This window comes from Empidonax traillii, unplaced genomic scaffold (assembly GCF_003031625.1).
Source record: "Empidonax traillii isolate 1590-97213 ecotype Southwest subspecies unplaced genomic scaffold, ASM303162v1 scaffold524:size468641, whole genome shotgun sequence".
NCBI classification, from domain to species: domain Eukaryota; kingdom Metazoa; phylum Chordata; class Aves; order Passeriformes; family Tyrannidae; genus Empidonax; species Empidonax traillii.
The window spans coordinates 162,999-178,785 of record NW_020955717.1 but is presented as its reverse complement, the minus strand read 5'-3'; the positions used below and the strand labels follow the sequence as shown (position 1 = coordinate 178,785).

At 36.8% G+C, this 15,787-nt stretch overlaps 1 protein-coding gene across 15 annotated transcripts in view; it reads left to right on the top strand.

Moving 5' to 3' along the window:
* CADPS2 (calcium dependent secretion activator 2) overlaps nt 1-15,088 on the top strand; it is a 292,864-nt gene extending 277,776 nt beyond the window's left edge. For 14 of the 15 annotated variants that reach the window (XM_027897001.1, XM_027896994.1, XM_027896999.1 and 11 more), the window contains 2 exons: nt 10,214-10,318; nt 14,135-15,088. In XM_027897001.1, coding sequence (XP_027752802.1) covers nt 10,214-10,318; nt 14,135-14,305 — 276 coding nt within the window. In that variant the 3' untranslated portion in view covers nt 14,306-15,088. Of the gene's footprint in view, nt 1-10,213; nt 10,349-10,414; nt 10,786-14,134 lie in introns of those variants that run through there. The other variant, XM_027896998.1, reaches the window with a different exon arrangement.
* The last annotated feature ends 699 nt before the right edge of the window (nt 15,089-15,787 follow it).

Sequence of the window (15,787 nt, the reverse complement as noted above, 5' to 3'; positions counted from 1 at the left end):
GATATTTATACTTGTATTTCATTTGGGTCAAGCTTAGTTGGAAATGGAAAATAAAACTCTGCATTAAGTGTTCACAAATAGACACACAACCACATTGTTGGTCATATTACAAGAAAAATAGTGCCAGAAAGCATGAGAGTAACCTAGGTTTGCTATAATGAGTCAGGCATAACAGAAAGAGATTGCTGTGTTGCAAATCAAAATAGTACCAGGTGAGGATGCTGCAGAGAACTCTGACACAGATTTGTCAGTGGAAAGAGCTTCTTCACCTGTTTGCTCATAGGACAATTGAAGCTTTAGTGCTGATTTAAATGTGCAGAAATGTTGGACTAATAGACATGATTTCTTTTACATAATTTTTACGTCTTTCACTGTATGTTTTCTTACTTTGCATTGACTCTCCTTTGTATTATACTGTATTAAAAGTGTATATAATGTTGCAAGAAAAAAAAGTACAAGTAATGCATAGAAAAATCAGCTCAAAAAAGGCCCCCAACACAGCTGTAAAATCTGCATAGCTGGAAGAGTGCACACAGGCAACAAGGATGGAAAGGAGCAAACCAGGCACCTGTGCAGTCCAAGGACACTTTGTCCCAAGAGATGAGGGGAGGAGAGAAGGAAGAGGGGGAGGCAGGAGGCCGGACCTGTGCTCCACATTAGGGCTGCTCAGTGTAGTGTCTAATCGATGCAATGTAAGAGAGGAGTAGCTCCACCAGGGTGCATCTCCCTGTCAGCTTCACAGCTGCATCCAGCCCTGTCATATGCCACTGCAATAACATACAGAGTAAATGGATGATCAGTCAAGATTGCTGAGGTGAAAATAAGTTAGTTGTCTGTAAATATTCACCCACAGGAAATCAGGATGATTTAAATACTATAATAAAAATAAGTACTTGACCTCATTCCACAGGGAGCAGGGAGTCTAAGTAGAAGACTCTAGGACAAGAACTACTAAGGTAAATGTAAAAGCTGCAGCACAGGTGTTGACCCAACTTCAGTCTACCTCACTTTTGGTACATGGTACCGAGATGAAGAATGTTCCCACTTTCAGGGAGGGACACATCTAACAAGAGGTCTCCTCCTGTGGTACCTTTGACTGTGCCTCACTCCAGGGACTCCCCAGTAAGTTCTGGATGAGTGGGCAAAAGTGGGTGCTCAATTCTACCCTACAGGCAGAATGAACCCAGACCTTTAACCTTACTAATGAAGGCCATGAAGGTGATCCAAGGGTTGGAGAACTTCTCCTATGAAGACAGGCTCAGAGAGCTGGGGTTGTTCAGCCTGGAGAAGAAAAGGCTCTGGGGAGACCTTAGAACAGTCTTCTAGTACATTAAGGACTATAAAAAGAGTTTATAAGAAGTAGAGAGGGGAACTTCTTATATGGGCAGCTAGTGACGGGACAAGGGGAAATGGTTTTAAACTGAAAGAGGGCAGGTTTAGATTAGATGTTAGGAAGAAAGTCTTTACTCAGAGGCTGGTGAAGCAGTGGAACAGGTTGCCCAGAAAGGCTGTAGATGCACCATCCCTGAAAGTGTTGGAGGTCAGGTTGGATAGGGCCCTGAGCAACCTGGTCAAGTGAGTGGCATCCCTACCCATGGCAGGAGGGTTGGAACTAGATGATCTTTCAGGCCCCTTCCAACTCAAATCATTCTATTATACTGTGATTCTATAATGTTAGGCTTCCACTTAGGAAGACTGCTTAGCATTTGTATAGCGAAGTGCATTTGTAGGGTTTTTAAAACTAGAGCCTGATAGCAAGAGGCAAGTGTTATAACGAGTAAAAACTTGGTCATTTTGCTTTATGTTAATTTGTTTATTTTAAGGATCCAAGCTGGCTTTCATTTCAGGGTCACTCAAGTGATGTTCTCCTTTCTGTGCCTTGGAGGATGTTTGCAGATATATCCAAATTGCAACACAATAAACAGTGTAGCAAGACTGACAGTGTTTGCTTCAGAGAGTTTTAGCACCAGAATAACCTATGAAAGTACTGTTCACAGATGCAATGCATATCCATAGTAGAGTAGAGAAACTGTTTGTGCTGTTAGTCTCTTGCAGTCATGATTATCATATTAGTACCTAGTATTTAAATTGAGAACAGTAACATTACATATATCCAGATATGGAAGGAAGTTACATGTGTCCAATTTTTAAAACTTCCAGTTTCTCACCTCATCTGCCATATGTGAAGAAGCCAGAAAAAAAATTAGGATCACAAAAATTAGAAAGTAGCGTAAATATTGTAAATAAATATTGTAATTTGCTGTTTCTCAACCAATGTGCAATACAGGGAGAGATGAATACTGTACATTTTGTGTTAAAAGAGTATATTTCTTTGAAAAGTAGCAGTAGTTCCATAGCAACTAGCCATCTTCTAATTATAAGCATAAAATATGAAAAAATTATTTTCCTCCAAAAAGAAAAGCTTTTCATATGTTAAATATTCTTTGTTAGTTCAGAACTATATCCTTTTTGCCTAGGAGTTTCAAAGATGCTTAATATGCTTTTAAATGGGCCTTGGGTTTTTTTTAATTCTCATTACTGATTTCTGAAAACTAGTTTTGTTTCCTTACATCACCACAATATCCCATCCAACAACTGCTCACAAGTTTGTCATCATGGGTCCTGCTGAACAAAGTCTCTCCATCAAGATTTGGGTTCCTTTTTCTGTGGAGCTCCTTTCCCTTTTCTTCTCATTTCTTTGAGAGTGGCAGTGGGATTCCCTCATTCAAATATGCAAGGAAGAGACTGACTAGAGACTAAAGTATTTGTTCTTAAGAAAAATCAAAATACTTTCTGAGCTCCCTGGGAGGTTGGAATAATGTTACCCAAAAAAAAGGCAGAAGAAAATTAAAAGAGTTCCACTGGAAGAAAGAAAAACTTTCTATCTTGGCCAAGCAGGGTGCAAGAGGCAAGTTCTTAAATCTGCTACAATCAGATTTAAAAAAAAAAAAAAAAAAAAAAAAAAAAAAAAAAAAAAAAAAAAGTGAGGGGAGGGATAAAAAAAAAAAAAAAGGTTGGGATGGGGGTATACAAACAAAGCTTGTAATTTCATATTACCAAACTAAAGAAATCTTGGTCCTTATCCCTGTTTCAGAAGAAATATGAATGCTGAAGCAAACAGTGATGTCTTATTCCTTCCTCATTATCCTTTCCTTGTGCGTATACCTATAGTTTAGAGTGACAACATTTTGCACATTCCCAAGACAAAGTTCAAAACTTGACTTAGCATTTCAGGCCCAGATGAGGAAGCAAAATACAGAAGCTGGGTGAAAGCCTGAGACATTTCCAGGAAGATGCCTAGATAAATGGTGCTGAGTATTAGAAGTGTAAGACACTGGTGGGATGAAAGAGGTATGTGTCATGGGCTCTGTGAGAAGTAGGAACACATGAGGGAACAGAGGGCTCAGGAGCATTACAGCACAAATGAGTGACACAGCAATGGGAGGACTCCTGGACAGATCCTTGAATGAAAATGTGGAAAGGGACTGCAGGCTTCATTTGTTTGTACTGCCTGCTAACCCCATAGTTCCAACAAGGCTAACTCTGTAGATTTTCCACTCATGCTTAGTTTAATCTTGATTCCTTTCAGGTCTGATATCTGCCTATTAAAGGATTTATACTGTTATTGGATGAAAGCTGAGGTATATTGAAGTAACCTTTCAGTTTTAAAAGTTATATTGATTTTATTTTATTTGTTTTAAATAACAGTGAAAGTAATGGGTTCTTTGGAAATATACATGAAGTGAACACGTAAGTGAAGCAGTCCTTGGTCAGTGCCCATAAAAAGGATCTATAATTCTAAGTCTTGGCATAGTTGCTACATCAGCTGTTTCCCCCATAGTCACTTTGCTACGAAATTTTCCAAGTAATCTTCTTTTTCTTCATTCATGGCAGTGCTTTGAATGAAAAGGTGGAGAAATTTTTCATGTTTCAGGGAAATAATACAAACTTCTTTGATGCCTTATACAGAAAGATTGCTGTTACACAAAAAATAAATAAATAAATAAATAAATAAACAACAAAAACCCAACCAACCAAATAAACAAAAAACCCAACACACACACACTAACTAAAAACCAAAACCCCCTCAAAAAACAGCCAGCAGCATTTTAGTAGCTGTAAGAATAGCCAGGTTACAAGTGTACTTTAAAATTTTGTTCTATCTGGAGATGGTATCATTCCTATTTCTACAGTTGGAGGCCAGCTAACTGACCATTTCTTCCAATGAATCTAAATGGCACTTCCCTAGAAGCACATTTCAATAACACAGAAATCTCTGTTGATTCAGAAAAAAAAAATGACGAGAGACACATGCACCAAAATCAACAAACTAACAACAACAAACAAAAACAACAACAAAAAAATCCTCTTTGCATGGACTGCCCATGATCCAAATTCTGGATTTTGGTGAGAATATTTTTTCAACACTGGCACTGCAAAATTGGGTCCTCAAAGAGTCAAATCTAGCTCAACATTTTCTGTTGTGGTGCTGTGAGTCTAGGTATAATAAGAAACCACATTCTTGTGGGGTTGGATAACGTGTCACAGAAAGGCAGTGGCTGTCACCATAAAGCCATGTGGAGCTGATACTGGGATGGGAAATCTCTTGTAAAAAAGCTTTCTCTTCTCTTGGGTTTCCCAGCCTCTGTTCCTTAATTTTCTTGGTCACTGACACAGTTTTTCTCACTGGAAATGTGACTGAAAGTGCCTCACAGACTGGTGCACATCTATGACCAGTGCAATCTAGAAAAGAAAAGTTAGTGGATGGATAATTAGTTTCTCCCAGAGAAGTAGTGGGAGGGCAGTACATCACTAGTCATCAAGTTCTGGTCCTCTTCCTTTAGAAGAAATTGATATTTTAACCAGTTCATAAATTTTCCATGTCAAGAATCAAAACTGTTAGACTGGGAAGAGAGAGCAAACAAAATTTCGGCATGTTGATACATTGAATTTTCTGTTTATGTCTACTTACAGTTACTTCAGTCTTCAAAGGTTTCTCAGTCTTTCTTAATCAAAAGGATACCTCAACCTGAGGGAAAAGCATAAACATCTTATGCAAGGTTGCTTTATTTCTGCTTTAGTTTGCAACTAAATATTTTCATTTCTGAAAAAATGTAATTTGAATGTTAATTACATCTTTTGATTTCACATTTTGGTGTTCCTGTGTAGGCATACCATTTGATGTATCTTGGTGGCCCACAGGCCAAGAAATCCTTCCCCGGGTTTGTGGAGGGTTTTTTACTAAGGCTTTCCAGCCTTCAGAAGAATGTATGAACTCATTGTTGCTCAAGTAAAAATCCTCATTTAAGTGGGTGATGTCTATACCTAAACTTGAAAATACAGCTATACCTTCTAAACTTCAGAGTATTTTCAAAGACACTACAAATGACACTTGTTTTCCTTAACATTCAACAAAGGAAGTCAATATGATTATTCATATTTTAGAAAGAGGGAAATAAATTACAAAACTTAAATCACGATTTTTTTTCTAACTTTTGGTATTTGTGTTTTTAAGGAAAAACTTATGTATTCTTTTACCATTTAACATTTTTTTAAAATGGTCTATAAGTTCCTTGGCGCACTACTAGTGCTAGCTATCAAAATCTTGAAACGATAGAATAGCATTACCTTTTAAAAAAACTAGGCATTTTAGCACTTAGGTTTTAACATGCTCATGTTACTTCATATTTTATCTCATTATTATTAATTTCTCAGTTTAGCTTATGCTGCATTTGGTGTACAATGTCTTTAGTGAGAAGTTTACTTTTTTGTTATTGTTCGTGGTAGGGTAAGTAAAGCTGAAGGAAGTAAAAACATCCCACTGTGGTCTGAGTGACTAAATTCCTGATCAGTAGCATGATAAAGGCTTCGATTGGAAGATAAAATGCAGTTCCTAGGAAAGCTGTCATATTATTCTGCCATATTCAGCACAAAATGCATTTGAGGGTGTCCATTTATCAAGAGCAGTCAAAGTGTAAAACTCAACAGGGTCCTATGTCTTAGGCGCTAGGGATACCAGCCCTAGAAGGACGAAACCATTGTGTATTGCTATGTATTGAGCCTCCTTCCAGGTGGCAAACAGCTGCACCTTTTTATAAAACTTCAAAAATAAATCTGAAGTGCTTGCTTTCAGCTGATAAGTGTTATATTTAATTGAACCGTTCTGCAAATGTTATAGCTCAGGCACCCAGAAACATGGTGAATATTTAATATATTTGTTTTGTATTTCCACCAGTCAACAGAATAATGAAATTCCTTAACTACTTCTCTTTAACTTGCCTGAAGAAAGCACGGTATGTTGCTAAATCGCTTTTCACTGGCCCTGCCGAGAAACAACTTTAATCCTTGTTAGAAAATTGCAGAGTCTGGGCCTGACAAAGAGCTCATGCCTGGTGCATTGTGAGCGCTGGGAGCGGGGCGAGGGGAGCCCTTTACAGCTGCGTGCCACCAGCCCGCCTGAGCTGGACTATTTAGGCGAGGAGGTTTGTCAATTCCTCCCAACAATAGAGCGAGTTTTTCAGCGCCTGTAGCTGCGCCAAGCCCCGTTGGGGATCAATGCTGGCCATTCAAGCTGCACCCTCTTTCATTGCTTTGGTTTGTTAATTTAAGACTAAAGGTCCGCTGAGGGGGTTTAGGGTGTTTAAGAAAGCTGATGAACTGTTTAAGAAATCTGATGAACTGAGAGCGTTTATAGCCCTGGTGTGGCAACTATTGGCACTGAGGGAGCTGTGTCCTTGTTGACCCTCTTGTTATTAAAAATGCACAAGTGCTGCGCTTCTCAATATTTCAACACTCTTTCATTGTCAATACCACCTTCTGAGCCCTTCAGCTTGTTGCTTGCTCTAAAGATCTTCTTAGATTGGGTTTGAAAACTTCACCTTAAACACTAGATTAGAGTGATGTTCTGTTTTCCGTGCTCCTGTTGATTTGTTGAACCTTCCCAGGGCTGGAAAGCAAGTAGCAGCTTGATGGGGAGACGGGCTGCTAATATGATTTACCAGTGTACAGTCATGCACAATAAGTGTGAATAAATACAAGGGTCTCACAGAGTCAACCCTAGCCTTTCCTTTTCTCTTACTTTTTACTTTAAAAGAGTATCTCAGGAAAATGAAGTGAGTAATGCATGCCCTTACAGGAGCTGGATGAGCTATGAATAAGAAGAGAAGGGAAAATAGCGAGGCAAACGTTTTTGTTAAGGTGGCTGACTGCTGTTACGTGTCAATTTAGAAAAAATGTATAATAAACAGTTACTGCTTTACTCTTACATAGAAGACAGCAAAGAATGTGGCCCTAGTACCATATAATGAACATCTGCAAGAGGTGAATAGTCCTTTCATTTCTATTGTTACTAGGGGGAAAGTAACTTTTTCTTAAAACCAGTTAGAAGGGATTGTTGTTGTTTTTTTTTTTTTAACTGTGATCTTAGACGATTATCTAATCACTGAAGTTTCTGAGCTTGCAACAGATTCCCATAAGTCTTAAGTAGTTCCATCCCTGCCTCTATAATGTGTTTATGGTTGTCAAAATACGTGGCCCTTGATTCTGCCTCTGAGAGGAATTTGCAGTGCTGTGCTTCTTAACAGACTCCAAAAGAAGCTATAGGAAAATATTTACTTTTCATATTATAAAGTCCGGATTTATATTTATGCAGCTTCAGCCTATACTAAGTCCTCAAAACTAATGGGTATAAGACCAATACTTACCAGGAATCCTACCCACAAGTACCTCTGAGGGACTCTAAAAATATACTGGATGTGATTTTTATTAAAAATACTGTGACAATTCAAAAAAAAAATACATTTTTTTCTAATAAAATAGCAGTCATATTTTTTCTGGACAAAGTACGTTGACAGAAGAGCAAGTACTGTGGTATCATTTCATAGTCACCACATTAAACATTTCTACTGAAAGTTTTAATGCATCAAAACTAGTCAGGAAAACGTATTATATTGTTTTCATTCAAAAATTTGAGTAGGAAAATAAATTTCCTCCAATGTCTTGGCTTTGTTTTCAGTGCATGTAAGAATACCACAGGTATGTAGGGAGAGTCTTAAGTTTTACTGCATCCACCTTAATTAATTTATCTGGCTGTGCTTCAAAATACATGTTTTACAAGAAAACTGGAATGGTCTGCTCTCAGTGATCTGGCAGTGTTCAGTGTTGTTGCATGGAAAATTGATCTCAGAATTTTTGATCCTGTGTGTAGTTTGTGTGAGCAAGTTTGAGCCCCTTCTGCTTTCTATGTGATACGAATGGAATACATTACAGATATGTTACTGGATTTTTTTTTTTTATGGAAGAATATCAGTTTTGAGAAAGCTCTGCTACTAAAAATATTCTCTCTACCAGGATTAGGTTTAAGATTATCAGCTTCAGAGTCTGAGTGATAATATAATAATTTGCCTCATCTTATTGCATCTGGGTAGAATGCTTGACATTGGAATTATTATGTTTATTTAGACCAACAGAGTTCCACAAGTGAATCAGCTCAACTGTATTTTGTTTTCTAGACATCTGTATACGTACAACACCTGTCATATAGTTTACAGTTTCCACTTAGTAACAACTCTGTCACATTAAAAATATTTTGCAGGTATTTACAAAGGAAATCACTACCAGCATGCATGTTTGGGGTGAAATAATGTAAATAGTATAAAACTGTCATTCAGTGATTTAAAAAACAGTATTTTATGAATATCAAATCAGTCCCACATTTTACTGAATAAATAAAACTACTTCTATAAAATATGTAGCTATCTGCTTTTGTGTGGTGTGTTTTGTTCACTTCAGTAAAATAGTAAATAGAAGAAACTCTAAAAAAAAAAAAAAAGTAATTTATTTCCAATGATTTATAATTAAAATACTATTTAACACATTCAGAAAATTAGATTGAAGCCATTATTATATGAAAATCTAATTTCAAACTTACCTTAAAACTGTGATGAGACTGTTTTCTGTAAGGAAAAAGTATTTATATTTATTTACTGTATATCTCTAAAGCTTTTTACAAAGAGCTTAAATTTTTGTGGAAGAATTCTATTTCTTTCTTCTGTTACATCTAGTATCCAGTAATCTATCTTCATTTTTTAGTATGTATTTTATTTTGTTTCTTAATGGGGAGATGGCTAATGAGACATGTTAGATATGTTCTTTGAATTACTTTCATGAAATATACCTTACCTAACATGCTGCATTTTAAAATACATACACAATTTCCTCTCTTTGCATATCTCTGTATTTTGCAAAGATACAGGAAATTACATTAGAAAAGAATTTAAGCCTCTTCCCTGTGGGGAAAGAGAATAGAAACAGCTATGACACAAACTCTTTTAATCTCTCACTGCTAAAACGAAAAAAAAATCCCTTCTTTTTTATAGTTTGACTAAATGACATCTGGTTGATATTTTACAGGACGGGGAGGAAAAATGCTACAACTGTATTTAGTAAAATCTTTTTTAATCCAGTTAATGTGAAAGAACTATTACAGTAGCTATTTGGAACTGAGCATTTTTTACAGTAACATAGACACCAACAGCAGAGAGCTTATTCTTAACCCATCCATTTGAGAAGTGATGAGTGAAAACATACCCCTGCCTTAGACATAAAAAGGAAATAAGGTAGACTGCAATTATAATTAATAGTTAATGTAAAACAAAACCTTAACATGGTTATTTTGGGAGGGGTGGAGTGGTATTTTGATCATACATAAAAACAGTTTCCAGAGATTTCTGATTTTTTTACTTAATAATGAACTAAAAGAAAAAAAAAAATCAAGACAGATTCCATGTTCTCTGATGCTGTTTTCCTGTTTGGATTGGAAAATCTAGTTATTGTAAATTCTCTCTCAAGATACCCTACTTGTTTTTGTCCTTGCTGTTTTAGCTGTCAATTCTCTCATGTAATTGTATCTTTAATATCCATTCTCACTGACAGATAACAAAGTGCATAATGTTATTTTGCTTGAACATGTTGTAACTGAAAGATAAAATGCAGATGCTAATTCATGTAAAGAACAGTCTAGGTCAAGTTATTTGATTTTCTACTGACCCATGCAATTCTCATAACAGGAAATTATATTATTGTTGACTTCAAGGGCTGATCTGTGATCATTTCAAAGTGTTTCATTACCTCTCATTACCAAATCTGTTAAATGATTACTGCAGGGTTATTTTGTGGTGTTTGTTGTTTTTGGTTTCTTTATCCTTCCTTTCAGCAATGGTATAGCAACTCCATGAAAGTCATATCCATGTGGTTGGCTGACAGATTAGACCTTCAGCTTCACATCTACCAGCTGAAGACTCTCATCAAGATAGTGAAGGTAAATAAAATGTGTTTGTATTACACTGCAAACAATAAACTTATAGTAACTGGGGGGGGGAGAAGAGAAAATTGGACCAGAGCAAACCCGTGACAGTAGTAAAGAGAAAAAAAGTAAAAAAGTAATAACACGAATAAGTATAGGTCATCCCAAAAGTTAGAAAATGTGGAATAAGGTTGTGAACTTATGTAGTTTTAGGTTGGGATTTTTTTTCCCCCAGTTGTAGCAAATTCCAGAAGAAAAATAACTTATTAAACCTCCTGATGTTAATTATATGTGCACAAGTATTTGTTGTCTGGACTCAGGCACGATTAAGATTGTTCCAAGGAATTTTAACAGGTTGTTTCTAGTAGTGTAGCAATGCTGTATGATTATTCTTACTAAATTGTTGTTTGTCTTGTTACTGATTTCTTTGTTTTACCTTAGTAATTCCAATAGCGTTCTTTCTCCATTTCCCCCCTTTTCCTCAAAAGGAACTATTTTCAGTGCATCTGATTACTAGGTTTAATTGAATACATTCAATGTATTCTGTGTATTAGATAACGTTTTCTAATCTTTTGTACTCAGGAATAAGTATCAATAGAAATACTAATCCCTCGAATTCAGTCCTCAGTCATTTGCACTGGCCACTGTCAAATGCTTCCAAGCAAAGTATAATATTCCTTGCAATAGGACAATTATGGGTTAACCTACCATAAAAGAAAGTTTCCTCCTAACTCCTCTTAGTCAATACCTTTAGGCAAGAAACAGAAAACCATTTCAGATTTTTTTCCTTTTAATTGTCTTGTTTAGCTTTGGACATTCTTGTTATCTGTATAAATGTGGAATAAGAAGCACCTGTTGTCAGTGGTGATCTTCGTTCTTCCAAAATATTTTCTCATTAAGTTTATGCAAGACTATAAAGTCAGAAGCATTTTTACTCATAAACACCAGAATTGCAACTTCAACTTTCGGGATTCACTAGCAAAAAGGAACAGAACAGAGAGAAATGCAAGGGAACAGTCATAATAATGATGGCATCATGGCTCCCTGAACCACCCAAGCTGAGCTTAGCTATTTTTGACCTTAATTGGTTTCTCTGGCAACAAAATTTAGCTCTTCACTATATTATGTGCCCAAATGGCAAAAGCAGCTTGCTATTGCTTGTTAAAATTAATAGCCCTTATGAAAAGTTTAAAGATATTCTCAAGTGAATCATAGAAAGATTTGGGTTGGAAGGAACCTTAAAAATAATGTAGTTCCAACACCCCTGCCATGGACAGAGACACCTTCCAGTAGACCAGGCTGCTTAGAGCTCCATTCAGCTGGCCTTGAACACTTCAAGGGATGAGGCATCCACAACTTCTCTGGGCAACCTGTTCCAGTGCCTCACCACATTCACAGGGAAGGATTTCTTCCTAATATCTAATCTAAACCTATTCTCTTTCAGTTTAAATCCATTTCCCCTTGTCCTATCACTACATGCCCTTGTAAAAAATGCTTCTCCAAGGTAGTTATCATCCCTTGGAGAAAAAAATAGGTGTTAGGGGATCTAAAACCTGTGCCCAGTAAGATCTAAGAATGGGCAGGCTTAATTAAACCAGTGAAATATGACCAGGGAGATGAAAAGAAGATCTTTCAAAACTGAAGTTCAAGTGAATGAGCAGCACTCCCATCTCCTCTTCCCTGTGCCACCTGGCACACTGGTTATCCTTCTTTGAAATCAGAAAGTTCCCACTGCAGGGTGAAACGCTCTGCTTATGGCAGTAGCCTTTGGGTGCCCATATGCTCTGCGTGTAAATTTCAAGTGTGTTATTCCAGGGCACCTTCTTTGGATACCAAAGATGGAAGATAAGGTCATTTGTATTTGTTCTGAAAAACAGAAAATTTTATGCACCTGGGTTTTGGTGGGTGGAGAAGGCAGAACCAGTAAGACAGGGACTCAGCAGACAGGAGCCTGCTAAGAAATAATGGTTTAAGTAGAGTATCATAAAAAACTTTCCCTGCTGCAGCCCTTCTGAGAAGAAACATGTAGAGAGGCACAGTTCCTCCAAACCCTAGTGTGAATAGAGGCACTTTTCTGTTTACTTTTGAGAAAAAAAGAAAAACAAGAACAAACAATCCCAAAAAAACCCAACCAAACAAAACCCAGCAATTAAAAAAAAAAAAAAAAAAAAAAACAACGGGAGGCTGTATGGCCCCAGTTATCTCTTGGGGGGAAAAAAAATAGGAGGTCATTTTTAAGGGACATAGGATGAGTAACAAAAATATAATTCTTTAGTGTTGAGATGCAGCAAAGGTAGTGGCATTATTAAGAAAGACTAGAAGAGGATGCATTGTTCCTTTATTCTCTTTAAAGTCTTATGGCATTAAGGTTTTGTTAAATGTCCGAGACACGTACAGAGGGATATGACTAAAGAAGGGTTAAGGATCAAGAAAGTTAGGGAGAAATGAAAAATTAAGCTTGGAAGTGAACATTATTATCCTGCAAAACTGTCAAGAGAAGAGCAATGTTTGAACCCCAGAGTGCCAGTCTTAGAATGAGAAGAATACAAGGTAAAACTGAAAGAAATTGCTGTAGGACCCGTTAACAGCATAAAAGCAAATTGAATGCACAGTGTTATAAAAAGGGAGTGCAATGGTGACACTTGAAAAAGACCAGATGGGGTACGGGCAGGAGTGTGTGAGCAAAACATAAGCTGCATCCGTTGACTCCGATGTTGACCTGTAAAAGTCAAATAAATCTCAGTTGCAGTGATTCCAACAAGGTTTAAATAATCATCGTAGATAGTGGCAGAAAAAAATCTCCCAGATGAATGTTACTCATTTTAAGAGGTGTCTTTTGCAGTTCTTTGGAGTATTGAGTGAAACAAGATCAACTCTTTTCTTTCTCAAAGGGTTGTGCATGGTCTCCTCCTCAGGCAGAGGAATGGGCTTGATAGCCCTCTATTATCTTCTATTTTCTTTTCCCCATATTCTGTCATAAACATTTGGAACTTGTAGAGATAGTGTAAACAAAATAAGAAACTAGCTAGATCAACTTGTCCTTCTTCAGCTCTTTAGGATAACATCAGGAAAGATTATTTCAGATGTGTTACAACATAAGAATAAAGAAGGTAGGTGATTTTCCATATGGTTACTTGAACATAGCATTGATGAATTAAACAAGTTCACTCAGAATTCTTACATGATGGAAAGTCAAAGAAGAAAGTCATATCTGCTAGTTCATAAAAAGGATAGACACCAGGGAAACAAAACCTTCTCAAGTGGGAAAAAAAAAAAAAAAGTAGATGTGAGTCAAAATTTATAGGAGACCTAAAGTGCAAATTAACTGAATAAAGTAGTCAGCTGAGAAACACTGACACTATAGAATGTAGATCATAATCTAAAATTTGATTTTCCACATTTGGCATATAAATGGAAAGATAAATATAAATAAAATTTACCTTATGGAAAAAAAGTCAGTCATGTATGTTTTTTGTGAAATGACAGAACTACCTGTAGCCAAATTCACATTTCAGTATGTACTTAGAAAAATTCTTTGCTGGTTTCTTACTGAATAAATGAGACAAATGGAAGTTACTGAGAAATCATCAGTGAAAGTATGCTGTAGCACAAAATACAGTCTCTAAGAGGAATGACCATCATATTAGAATCTCTTGGGCTTATAGAAATCTCATGCAAAACTAAGACTGCAAAATCTTTACCAAGATGACAGGCCCCTAACTGCAAAAGGAATGAAGCTGTGCCACTGGCATGATAGGAATGGCCAATATACACTGAAAGACTGCTCAAACTTGCTGAAGTCCAATACAGGATGTTTTGTTTTTGCCACAGAAATCCTACAGAGACTTCCGGTTGCAAGGCGTGATGGAGGGGACGCTGAACAGTAAAACCTACGATACCATTCACAGCCGTCTGACCGTAGAGGAAGCCACAGTCTCAGTCACGGATGCGGGAGGACTTCAGGGCATTACTATGAAGGACAGTGATGAAGAGGAAGGATGATATTATCTCACAAAGCATTTGGAGTTGAGGGTGATGGTCAGAATGTGGGGTTTATCTTTGGCTTGGGTTTTTTTTGGTAACTTGTCCTTGTAGTTGCATTTATAGTTTTGCCTTATGATATCAGTGCAGAAATGTAATTTGCTCCACTAAAAAAGAAAGTAAGATTATCAAAGGGAAAGTGCCAAGGACTTTTTGATAATAATGGTTGTAGAATATTTTTATGTATAGCTTTGCTTAGGGCTGCAAGAACACTGGCATGGAGTTTGAGTTCCACTTGTGATTATGTTTCTTCCCCTTTTGTTTGTTACCATTTGTTCTTGTATCTCCATCTGATATTGATATCCTGTGCAGAAACAAAATGTGCACCTCACTTAAAACACAACTATACAGGAAATCATCCTTGGAATAAGTCAATGCCCTAGGTAAAAAAAAAATATTGTATTTTCAGGATTACTCTGTTAGCTTTATTTTGTGCTTAATTTTACATTATTATGTGATGTTCATTAAAAATTTTAATCTTGGTTCTTTGTATATTGAGGTTTATATAAGTAGTAGGACTTCAAGGGCAGTAAACACATTCAAACTGCTTAGGAGTGTTGTGTCTATTCATTTTGGAAGTTTAAAGATGTCTCATCCTGTTGGATGTCAGTAAGCTTGCCATCAATGTTTGTATTTCTGTGAAAATTTTCAGGCAATAAGAACACATTTTGTCGTGACCATTTCTGTATCTACCCAAGTTTGTATAGAATTCTACAATTAAATGATGTTTTCAATATTTCAAACCGTTTGAACCATTGTATGATTCGTCACGAGAACAAGTTTTTTGAAAGATCATTCTATTTAGTTTATATTGTGATTTATAGCAAATGTTTCATTTAAAGAGCAGATATATGTAGCAAGCAAATACTGAAGGACACAATACCTTGATAAAGGAAAAAAAGCAAACAAAAACACCTCAGCAGCAGATGAACACAGGGCCCATTGCCTGTTTTTTGATGCCCTCAGTTTGAGCTGGAAAGAATTCAAATTTTCATCAGTCAAAACTCACACAGCTTATGAAAACTACAGTAGCTTTTTTTCTTCTTCTTCTTCTTTTTGTGGGAGCATGAATAATTCCACCATTTGAATACATAAAATCAGAAAGAACACATATGACACCCAAAGTACTGAAGGTTTCTCGGGTCCTTGTTGAGCCATAGCATTATACCTGAAGGGCTTCACTGAGGGCCTGTTGAGGGTTTATGAGGCTGACATGAGGTTTCCCTGCAAGAACAGTCTGTAGGACTTCAGTGGTCTGTTGCAAGCATTCAGACACTGAGAATGAGAGCCACAGGGAAAGTGACTTTCAGCACACTGGAAAGCTTGGAGAAGCGGGGAAAGAAGGGCAAGTTACATTTCTCTTACATGACTACAGAGAAACTCTACGTAGAATTTTTTTTCCTGTGGCAAACCAGCCTTCTCATCTGCGCATGAGCTGAGGTG